Below are 12,282 nucleotides of genomic sequence, written 5' to 3'. Positions count from 1 at the left end.
GAACCGGGCCCAAAACCATTCAGTATTCAGGGCTTTGGACTGACTGATCTGAATCTTCATTTATTCCACAGAAATACTGAAGGGGAAATTCATTTTAGTTGGTTCAAGATTGGTCTTAAAGTGTGATTTTTAAAAAAGATGATCATCTCCAGCATTCAAGATTTAATGTCTTGGTTGGAATGTTCAATTAACAATATTTGGGTTTAGTCCAAAACTAAGTGTGATTACTTTGTTACTATTTATTTTACAATTTATGGCTTGTGCCTGGAGAGCTGGCTCCTTGATTTACATCTTAGAGGCAGAAAGGACGGCTAGATCATAAACACGGATAGAGTTGCCTGAGGCATGAATGCTTCAAAAGACTCACAATGACAGCTTCATAAGCAATTGTCTCCAGGATTATATGAAAAACAAAAACTGATCCTGTATCTGATAGATGTGATGTGTTTGACCCCAGGTCTTGTAGAGTCATACATTACACAAAGCACTCAGGCAAACCTGCACAGCTAACATGCTTCACATATCACTGTGTGCAGTCACACAGATTAGAGTACATGCGCATCTCGTCTGCTTGAACATATGGATTCTAGGAGGGTTTCAATCTTCTAGTTCATTTTTAAATGTCTAGTAGTTGCAATGCAAGGCAAGCAGAATGTTAGACACACATCGAAGTGTATATTGAAACAATACCATCAATACCAGTACCACAATTCCATCAACGAGAAACTCATGAAAGATATTTTTTGCAAAATGCCCACTTGTCATCTTGTTCAAAAGTCTATAGAGACAAGGTGTGGTAGGTATAGAGAAAATTAAGTGAGTTCAATTTGAAACTGAATCGCAATACAAGGTAGATGACAAAGAGGCGAGAGCCTTTGTAGAAAAGAAAAGACACTGCTGAAAAAAAAAGGGATGACAGATCTGAGAACATGATGCCAAAGAAACCAGCATGAAAAAGTGCCAGCCCAAGAGCGGTTGAGACAGGAACACAGTTCTGGATGCACTGTAAGTGTGAAATCTCCTTTAGCCAGACAGGAAATTGAAGAATTAAGTGTGACAGGAGTTTTTTTTATTATTACATAACAAACTTGGATCGCATTTCAAACTCCCTCACTAGGCATTGCTACAGGCCTGTCAGTCAAAATGCTTCACAAGTGCATTGCACCTAAAGTGAGAACAGTGCATGATGTACACACACGTCGCAAGGAAGCTCAGCCATAACAACCACGGCAGCATCGGCGTCACCTCCAGCTGCTACATTCATGAATATTCATGGCCGTGCTCAAGCTTTTTTTCTGCCTGATTGGTCAAGGAGATCATTTTCACACCGCTTGACCATTGTGCCACTTCCCAGTAGGTCTCTCTGTAAGTCAGATGAATATTCATTATGGTATTCTGCTTTTCTTTGAATAGACATTTGTGTTGCTGAAGAAAGATGCTTGGCCCCAGAGGCCCATTCTGTCAAAAACAAAAAAAGCAGAGGATATGTAACTCAGCAAGAGGGCTGAAGTTATGGTTCTGGCAATGATGAGGCCATTTCTGCTATTCTTCAAAGGTTACTGCAGAAATCTTGTTATCTGCTGTGCTTGCCTGCATAGCTTATGGTGCATGACACAGAGGAACTGACAATGTCAAAACTTCTAGAGGAACTCTAATTGTGGCAAATCGGACCGCCAAGCAGATCAAGCAGTCTTCACATGCCTGTCAATCATGTTGCTTGTCCATTCAGGAACCCCCTCTTCCTGTAGAGTTCTAGCCTAGGCACTACACATACATGTTTATTGGCATGGCTTGGAAGAGAAGGTTGGTAGAAAGATCTACAGAGTTTTTAGAAATTTGCAATGTTCCATCAGCTTCACCCGACTTCCTCCAGCACTACCATGCTTTAGGTGCTGATTATAGACACATCAGCAGCACCTCCAAGTGGCCATATAGTTTCTCACATTAACAGCCATGTAACATTTTATGTAAATTAAAGATGATAAATAATAAATCACCATTGATGTGGTGAACATGAAAAATGAAGACTAATCACTAGCTTATACTTATATATGTGGCTCAATGCTTACAGCTGTGTTATCAGAATTCTGTTGTAATGTTTGTGCCAAAGAATTTTTCTTAGAAATATCCGAGTTATCATTAATGATGCAAATAGTGTTTAAGAATACTTTTACAAAATTCTGAGCTTTTTCTCACAAACTGACATTGACTAACTTTTTTTTTTTTTTTTTTTGGTGGGGGCTGTGGTGGTGTCATTCACAGGAACACCTTCTCATAAGATTCACCAGACTGGTCCATAAGCTCATAACCAGCTTCTCCCCAAGCCAGAACAGCAGCTCATAGCCATCTTCATCAAGCTGGAGTATGCAAACTGTGTGCCTAATTATTATGAAAAATGTTGCCATCTGCTCAATGTTGGCATGACCATGATAATATAACAATCAAAAGAAAACCTTGTCTAACACTCCTGGTGCCAGAAGCACTGGCAATGGTTAGTGAAGCCAGGCTCCGTCTGCTGATCACTTTTCTTTCCAAAAGAGCGCACATGCTCTCTCTCTCTCTCTGACACACACACAGCATTACACATGGGTTTTGTTTAATAGTTCTTCTGACAAAAATGCTCCACGAAAAAAAAAATTCAAATAAATCAAATAAAAAAAAATAATCAAAAAATCACTTTTGAACATTTAAACATGTACAAGCCCGTCACAGTGTTGGCAGGTCTAGTCGATGGGAGCAGATATGTCAAACCAATGCAATTTTTTAAGGCATAGAAAGTAACATCACAAATCATCTTATACACAACATCTAAACAACACTGAGAACGTAAGAGAACTTCAGTTATACTTGCAGGCTATCAGGAGCAGATGATAAAGGGAACCATTTTAAAGAAGTAACCCATCACACAGTCCTGTGGAGGTGCTTGGTACACAACCCTAAGAGGTGTTTGGAACACAGCCCCTGGAGCTCACCTAGAATTACTTTCACAAAGAAATGCAGCTATGTGCTCATGCATGCCTGTACAGTGCTCCTATAAGGAAAAGACCTCTTGTAATTACCACATCTAGAAATTAAAAAGCTGTTGATACGATTGATAATTGCAAGTTAATTACCAGTTAATCAGACAACAAATAATGGCTAGGAATCCCTGCTGACTTTGTTCAAGGTGACAATATTTCACTAGTAACTAAAGTTTAAGGTATTACTGCTTAAACCACAGGCTTCAATAATACATTTATTCTATATACACATACACTAGAAAGCCATCACCAAGCAGTAGCACTATCAAGTATGTCAGTTTCAGGCAAAGTGAATAGTTCTAGGCTTCTGTGGATTTTTCCCCCAGATCATCACAGCACAAAGTGCACCGTTATGTGGTTGAGTGATCATCACGCAGAACACACTACCGAGTCAAAATCATCTCAACCTGAAACTGTTATTACAGTATTGTATTTAACACAGAACAAAGTCAAAGATACAGAGATCAGGCATATGCCATTGATGTGGGGAAGAGTGAAAAGATCACACTTCACTACACACAAGAGACTAGCACCTTTACAGAAACTATACTGCTTGAGCATTTGCAAATCAGCACTGTCTGGGTTAAGTTTAAGTAAGTAGGGTTTTTTTATGCATTAGAAACTATGAGCAGACCACTATTTTAAAAAAGAAAAACCCACATGAACTCCAATAATACCTGCTATTAGAACAGTCATATATATATATAATATATATGTAAGTCACTGCCTATCCGTCAGCCCTTAAAGGTGCACCATCAAATATTTCTGCTTAAATGTGCACCGTGTCGAGCAGAGAAAAGGAGTCTCTTTTCAGTCGTCAGCATTTACAGACAAAATTTTTGGTCAATTAGTTAATCCACTGGTATGGATCACACCATGCTGCAGCTCAACACGTCCTGCCCTCAATGACCAGTCTGGAAACTGCACTATAGCTGAAACATATTGCCTTAAATGTAGTTACTAATAAACATTTCACAGATATAGCGTTGGGGGATGATGAAGAAAAACAGGGATGCATAGACTGCCAGGCCAAAAAAAGTGCCTTCTAATGCTGAATGTGAATATTAAACTGAAGATGCTACATGCATATATTTAAATTCTATGGTAAATGAGAGTCTTAACATGTTACTGTATGATGCTGACCTGTTTTCATGTTCCATTCTTCAACACACAAAATGGGTTAAAATTCCACCAGATAATTATCATACAAGTCTAATTTGAAACAAATATGTATTAGGCTATTACTTGCAAACAGTGAGCTAAATAGCCTGCACTAAATGAAACGTTTGCATAACATGCTGCACTAAATGAAACGTTTGCAATCACATTCATCTGCCTTTTCCATCCAAAAAAAAAAAAAACGGCCTTGATTATGAATACAAAACATTTATTTATGATGATTATGATGGTGAGTAATAGCAGCGAAACCCTTTCTGTGTCGGCTTGTCGTATATATTTTACAGTACATTTCCTTCAGCAACTAACTCATGCCTCGAAAGTGAAGAAGCACACAGCAAACAGATCAGGTGATAAAAAATATGATCGAGACATGACTTACAAAGAGCCTTGAATGAAGGTGAATGCAGACATGCTTGAAATGAATAAAATCAAAACTACACGTTTTTTTCTTTAAAAAAACAACAAAAAAAAAAAAACACGGTAATGTAACACATCGAAAATTAAATTCATCCACAAGTGGTGCTGGTCCTGGTTACTTCTTTCAGCAGCAGCTAGGAGCGCAATTCCTCACTGGGCTTCCTGCTCTGGTCCTGTAACAATTCAGTCATTTTTTTTTTTTTTCCATACAGCAAGAATAGACATTTGTCCGTACTAACCAAGCCAGAGGTGACTTGACAGTAATTGATTTTTTTTAACAGGTAATTCTGAAGCTGACTGCTAATAATGGCCCGATATTAATAGAGGGTATTGGTCTGTCATCTATTTCTAACAAAGTGTTACTTATTAAATTAGAACAAGACTAATAACCCCCTTATGGCAACATTGTAAATGCCTTAACATAACATTATATAACTAATGCTAACATTCTATTTCTATTTAAAGTAACTTACCACACTCAATGATATATAGTGTCATCAGGCTGAATACATTTCAGATGAATAAGACTCAGATTTTATCTTAAGGAGAGATGTGTTGTAGGTAAGAATCAGTAAGACTCACCTCTGGTGGTGGAGGTTTGACTGTGACTGGCTGTGAGGTGCGGCGTGGTGGAGAAGGTTTGGGTTGAGCTTGCTGCTGTACCGTGTCAAAATACGTCACTCCACCATACACCTGTGACTGTGCCTGAATAGAACACAGGTATTACTGTGTTAATGAACTCAAGATATATAATCATTATATCAAAAAGAAAAAATGGTCACCTGTGCATTTGGGTATATGGGGGGTAGTGTAGCTCCAGCAGGGTAAGGATAGTTGGTGTTGCTAAAGGTCATGACTCCAGGTGGAGGGAAGAAGGGTGGGGCAAGCAGTTGCTGCGGGGGTGGCTGTCCAGGAGACAGAGAAACGGGTGGAGGAGCAGCGTAAAGCGCAGCATTTGGAATCGGTCCTCCTGACTGGTGCGGATGCAAACCTGTAAGAAATAAATGATTGGTCAGTTAGCAGCGATTTTAATTTTCTATTAAAAGACATAAAACAAGAAACGTGAAATTGACCATACTGAGATGAAAGGCTATGGCACACCTTTTTGGATACATACAGTTATCAACAATAGAAAAGACGTGGTACAGTACTGCAACTAGGGCAAGAGAAAGACACCCATGTGGGTGCAGTTGGCTTACTTGGGTGTGTGGGGTGGGGCAGGTGCATCTCTGGTTGTACCAGAAGCCCCTGTGGTGGCATGGTAGCAGGACTGTCACCATGTGCGTAGATTGGTCCCTGAAATGACACTGCATAAGAGAAACAAGGATTTATGTGTCTAGATAATCAACCATTACGAAAAAACAATTCAACATTAAGTCAGACTAACGGTGAATCCGTCTAAAGACAGAACTGACCTAAAACATTCCTAAATTCTGAAACACTACTAAAATTTTAACAAATACTAAGTAAATGCATTTTAAATATAAATTTTAATATAAATGAACAAAAATGCTTAAGTAGACATTTGTGTTTTCCTATTGTTTAAAAGACTCAGCCATAATGCCCTCAGTAGGTCTTGTATTTAAGCATACGCACTGGGTTCGTAATAGTGGCCTTCCATGAGCCCTATGTGCATTGGCGCTGGTTCAGGCACTGGTCTCTGCCTCTGAGAAGAATACCGCTTAGCCCGGCCACCACCAACACCCTGCCATGGACATAAAAGATTTCTTTACCACTGCAGTGCTCAAACTATACACAGTTTACAGTACTGAAAGATACATCATTCTTTAGGCATTTCTATTATCTAGTAGGTACTCACCATGTCCTCCATATTGCCATACTGGGGAGGTCCACCTCCTATATGTATAGAACTAGGGATGCCTGTGAGACAAAGAAATGCAAAAGAAATGTCACAAATGCAACACAGAGTCTGGTTTCAACATATCATGATTTGTTCATGTTTGCAAATCAAATGTACAAAGACAGATTAAGCAGAACACAAATAATAGCATAGGGGAATTATTATTATTTATTTTTCCCCATTCAGGTGCTCCCTGTTCGGGGTTGCCACAGCTGATCACATGGTCTGCATATTTGATTTGACACAGGATTTACACCGGATGCCCTTCCTTATGCAATGCTCCCATATTATCCGGGCTTGGGACCGCCAGAGTTAACTCTGCAGTGGCTGGTTTAGCCCCTGGCCCAGGAATCAAACGCGGGCTGTGGCAATGAGAGCGTGGAATCCTGCCTATGGGGATTTAATTAAATCTCTAAAATAAAGGGAAAAAATGAACAAAAGAAGAGCAAGTGACCGTACCTCTCATCTCAGGCTGGAGGTATGAGGGCGGACTCTGGGTCCAGCTTTGACCAGCCAGATTGAGGCGAGCCAGGTCCTGATCCAGCCTTGATAGGCCACTCTGTGTGCCTGACTCACCCTGACCCTGCCACGATTCACTCTTGGCAGCAGTGGGCATAACCTGTGGGGTGAGCACTGCCTCTTCCAGAGAGGCCTGTTTGCTAAGGTCCGAGGGCCTGGCTCGGCTCCTGCGTGCCAGAGAGTAGGATTTTTTCTCCACTGGCTTCTCAGGAGGTGGTGACACCTCCCTTACTGTACCAGGTGTGCTTGACTGTTGTTCCTCCATTGTTCCACTTTCCTCCTTTTGCTGTGATGAAGAGGTTGTCTCCTGCTCAGATTTGTAATAATGGGCAGTATAAGTGGTGGCTACAGTTGGAATCTCGCCTTCCTCTTCTTCATCCTCTCGTGTGCTGCGCTGGGTGTGGTGAGGGGGTCCATGACAACCTCTGCCCCTGAGCCTGGGAGCCTTCTCACTCTCAGAAGCCTGGAGTCGTGTGGTGGCTTTAGTATGATTTCTGATATCAGGTCGACGGCTGCTCTGGAAGGTGCGTGCAGGGGGCTGGGTGGAGGGCCTATTCTGGAGGCGAGGAGGAGCAGAAACACCTGACTGGGGAGTTATTGTCATAGGCGGGGGACCACGGGCACCAGGAGCTGCACCATGCCATGAGGAACGGGGGGGCTTCTCACCATCCCTGTAACGCTTGAACTCTTGGTTTAGTGGGCCAAGATGCCTATAAAAGAAAAATTATTAAAAAAAAAAAAAAAAAAAAAAAAACAGAAGCAAGCTAATGTCTCACTCTGTGTGTGTGTGTATATATATATCTTTTAACAAGAGAACAAAGCAACACCTTTTTAGAGATTGTCTTAAAAGCATGGGGATACTGTGAGAGCTTCCACCTGAACAGAAAGCACCACCTACAGAGAACATCAAACCAAACTGTCTTTCAAATGCTTACCTGGGCTTCCGCAGCTTGAACGGTCTAGTATCACTGCAGCCATTACCATTGCGGATGTCGTAACCGTAAATAGCAATCAGCTCATCGCGTGATTTAGGGGCCTGCTCCTCCTCCCGGAACTTATCATGTTCCCAACGACCCTCATCTTTCCACAGCTTCCGATGTCTGCCCTTAGGCCTGTTGATAGAAATGGGGAACAGAACAAAAAAAAAAAGAAGGAAGACGACAAAAAGGAGAAAAGGTAAAATAATGTGATCAGTGCAACCCATCAATGTCCTTTTTAGTCTTTCACTATATAGTAGACATGTAATGGGTTATTCATTGTTCTGTAGTGCAGAAATTTGAGCACCATGAAAAGACTACAATACATACTTCAGACAGACTCTGCAAATAAACAAAAATATACGGCCTGAATGTAGCAAACAGTATTGTTTTTCCCCCCTTCAGTATTTTACCTCTCTTCATCTTGAGCCTGGCCCCTCACGTCATGCTCAAAAAACAGTCCCTTCCGGGGAATGTATGCTGGATTCTTTCTGTCCTCATCATCATCCAACTTCTGTCCAGCTTTACCAGCTAACTTGTTCTCAGGATCCTCCGTGCTCTCCTGAGTTTACAAAATTATAGTTATTTCCCTCAAAAATAACCTAAAACCAACAAAAGCCTTAATAATGCAATAAAGGAACTAAATAATCAGACCCCTGCCTGTATCTATTAAAAACAAAGCACACTGATCTGCATGAACTGACTAGAAACAGATTTTTAAAGCTAGCTTAAAGCACTAGTCATTTCCGATTAGAACAACATCCATTTTGCTTTTTGTTCCATACCTGACCATCTCCACTCTGCCTCTCTCCTGCCAAGTTGCCTTTCTCATCACTCTTCACTTCTTTTATTTCTTTCTCCTCCTCCTCCTCCTCCTCCACCTCCACCACTTCTTCTACTTCAACCACCTCTCCCACAACTTCAGTGGGAGCATCGGTGGCGGCTGCTGCTGCTGCTTTCTGCTCTGTGGCTTGGCGTGCAGCATCTTCATCACTGAAGTGCTCAACTTCCTCCTCCTCCTCTCCTCCCTGAGACAAATACAAGAGTAGATTAACACTAAGCATTGTATTCCTCATGTCACAGATTAAATTTAGTATTGTAACCTTAAGGTTTTCAATGGTACTTCAAATTTGCAGTATACATCTAAGATCCAAGTACACAAAAAATCTCAAAATAATCTAAAACAGAAAGGAAAATGGACACAAGAGGATTTAGTTTTTGTAAAAATAGCCAGTCATTGGAATGTGAGCTCCCAACAGCATTTTAACATAAGAGTATGAAGAGCTCCTGAACAAAAATGCACAAATGTTGGCAGCTCTCTGCATTATCCCATTTGTGGGATAAATGATTACAAAATACTGCGAATCAGCATGATGATCAATTTAAGACAGACAACTACATAATCAACAAAACTGCACTACACTTAAAGCAATTTAACCTCCATTTGTGAAACATCTTTGCTAAATGAAAGCAAAAGCCTGTTCATAGTTATGTTGCTGTAGGAGACAAAGTTATAAAATACAGCACACGATATGCCCACATGAAGCAACACAAGCAATAGCAGCTGCTATTAGGATGTAGTTTTTTCAAGTTTAAATTTATGATTGAATATGAATATTACCTTTACTAACCGTCCTTTAGATATGCACAGACACACACACTCAAGTCCACTAACAGATTTACAAATACATAGATAATATCGTTATAATAATTCACACAAACAAATGATTTTGTTATCAGACCATAACCTATTTATATCATGATCAACTGTCTGGCACATCTGCCAAGTGCTGTAGATTTAATATAAATGTAAATATTTCATTTAAGAGTCATTAAAGGCAGTGAACTGTTGACTTATACAGATAAGGTGTTTTCATCCGTGAGCAACCTCTGAACGAAACATGGTGACATCATGAATTCTCAAACACAGCAAAACATCAGCAGCTTGAATATTGAGATCATAAACTAAAAGCTACAGAAGTATTACATGTGAATAGACACAGGTGATATAATTTTTGTGCTGTGCTTTTCGGGGTTTTTCTAAGCATTCAACCCACTTGATTAAAAACATTACAAAGCTGTTTATTAAATTAAACCCTAGCATCAAGAGCATCAGATGTGCAGTGCAGGGCTACTCTATGGTGACAGATCTCAACAGCCCTTGGTCTGTGTTGCCATGGTGACTCACCTCCGAGTGCGAGCCGTTCTCCTCCGGATCCGCACTGTCATAGTCAGAAAGGACAGCTGGAGGAACAAAAGATTCAGCGTCAGATAGCTAGATGCACCGCTAACACCACATTCTATACACACACTCCACTGCCTGGTTATTAGATAACCCTGTCTTGTACATTATTTTGCTGGTATACGATCAGCCACCTTTACCCAAACCATCATACTAAGGAACATTATAGATCCACCAGATCTATCTATTATTTGGATGTAAGGGTGTCATCACCACACATGGTAACATGACATCATGTCTGGGTCTGTGCCGTGAACGTTCCATCACCCAAAAAATATATTGTTGACGTAATAACTATAAAGTGAACACAAGGTCTGTACACCTTATTAAAAGGTGTTAAATCATTTCTAAAATAAAAGACTGGACTTTCGAAACAAACACAAACAGAAATCCACTCACCTTCACCGACACCATCTTCACTTTCCTACAAGGGGTTGGAAACCACAGTTAGACACAGGTCCAACTCTGACAAACCACCAGCAAACATTCAACACAATCGATTGCAAGCTTTCAAGAACCTTAAAAAAAAATCAGTCTTGTATAATCACCCTCGCTACATCGTGTTTTTAAACCTTTCTCTAATCAATGAACAAAATAATACAAGTAATAATAAAGAAGGAACAAATCAACCATAGAGTGAGATACTGATATCAGGGCCACGGCAGACAGAAATGATGAACAAGGATCAGAACAACTACCTTCAAAACAGACTCACAATAGGGTGTATTGTATACATTTTACACTGTGAACGTGTGTGATGTGAAGTGTGTGCATTCTAGTCAACAGATTAAGAAGACAGACGAATTAAAAAGCAGACATTTTTAACAGTTTAACTCTGTTAAGGATTAATAATTCATTCATTGATGTCCGAAGTATCGAAGGCCTAACTATAAGGACTTCAAGTGAGGTCAATTCATATCCGAAGCAAATGAAGAGAACACTTTAGTGTACACCTATACTGTAAACAAGAGAAAATGTGAGTCGTCTACCTTCAAAATACGACTCCATAACTCTTCAAGTTCTCTGTGGGATTTTTACAAAACTGAAAGGTTTGACCCTGTATCTCGTGTTGGAAAATAGATGTTAAACTCCATCTAACGCTCATTTCCATCGCCTTGCTAAAGCTTTAGCACAGAACAAACGGCTAGAATGATGAGGACTTTACTGATGACTGAGGTGGTGGCGGATAAAGTGTCTTAATGAGACCAGAAGGAAATGATTCCAGAAAATTCCTACAATGTTTCCAACAAGCCAAAATTGCTCTATACGTTGGTTAACGTTTTAAAATCCCGAAGAATGCGTACAAGGAAGCTGATAGGATTATTTTCCGTCTGTATAGAAGTAGTCTTACTTGCTAGCAGTTTCGTGGCTAAAGTGGTAGCAAGCTGAGACACTCACACACTCAGATTCGACGTCGTTTTTCGTGACAACGCGTCCGACTGGAGATTCCCCCGGCTCGGGGATTCTAGGGCGAGTCTTCCCGCTAGGGGAAGCTGATCTTCCTCTCTCCGACCCGGACGCAGATTCGTCCTCATCTTCGCTGTCCTGAGACGCGCGCCTCCTTCGTCGTCGCCGGTCCGCCATCTTAGCACACAAGGAAGGGAAACCGGAAGTACGTGAGGAAGTGTGGGCGGCAATAAAGTCGTAATTTCCTCCCACCGCCACGTCATTTGAGGGGATATTCACGCAGTCTACATAGCTGTTATAAAGCCATAATAACGTCTGTAAATTCAACACGAGGATTTTATGAGAAACTTCATTCAGAACAAAAGTTATTGTATTGTAATTAACATATTTGCTCCGAGACCTTTGAGGTTTTTTTTAATATATAAAATCCTCGAAAATCAAAGTCAAAGATTAAAAAATAGCGTCAAAATAATATCGTCTTTATATCTCTGCGTTGTAGAAATGAAGTTTCAGCGTTTACACCGCGGTTTGGTGATGAGTGAAAGCAGGTGGGCGCCAATTCGAGGTCCCTCAAAAACCCACCGCTACTCAGGACCAAGTGGTTTTTACCCCCATGAGCAGATCTGGTGTGTAATATTCGCGCTCTAAAGGGCTTTTGTG

The 12,282-nt window shown here is 40.6% G+C and overlaps 1 protein-coding gene across 1 annotated transcript; it reads right to left on the bottom strand.

The window, feature by feature from the left end:
- Positions 1 to 2,579: 2,579 nt before the first annotated feature.
- Positions 2,580 to 11,843, bottom strand: casc3 (casc3 exon junction complex subunit). The gene is made up of 13 exons (XM_027139073.2): positions 11,614 to 11,843; positions 10,615 to 10,639; positions 10,162 to 10,217; positions 8,759 to 9,001; positions 8,387 to 8,535; positions 7,932 to 8,108; positions 6,937 to 7,706; positions 6,436 to 6,497; positions 6,213 to 6,321; positions 5,816 to 5,923; positions 5,399 to 5,607; positions 5,199 to 5,321; positions 2,580 to 4,789 (listed from the first exon to the last, which is right to left on the bottom strand). Exons 1-13 carry the CDS (start codon positions 11,797 to 11,799, stop codon positions 4,751 to 4,753), a joined length of 2,256 nt encoding a protein of 751 aa, XP_026994874.2. The 5' UTR covers positions 11,800 to 11,843; the 3' UTR covers positions 2,580 to 4,750.
- Between the last annotated feature and the right edge of the window lie 439 nt (positions 11,844 to 12,282).

Source organism: Tachysurus fulvidraco, chromosome 15 (genome assembly GCF_022655615.1).
Source record: "Tachysurus fulvidraco isolate hzauxx_2018 chromosome 15, HZAU_PFXX_2.0, whole genome shotgun sequence".
NCBI classification, from domain to species: domain Eukaryota; kingdom Metazoa; phylum Chordata; class Actinopteri; order Siluriformes; family Bagridae; genus Tachysurus; species Tachysurus fulvidraco.
This window is presented reverse-complemented; position numbering and strand designations above follow the sequence as displayed.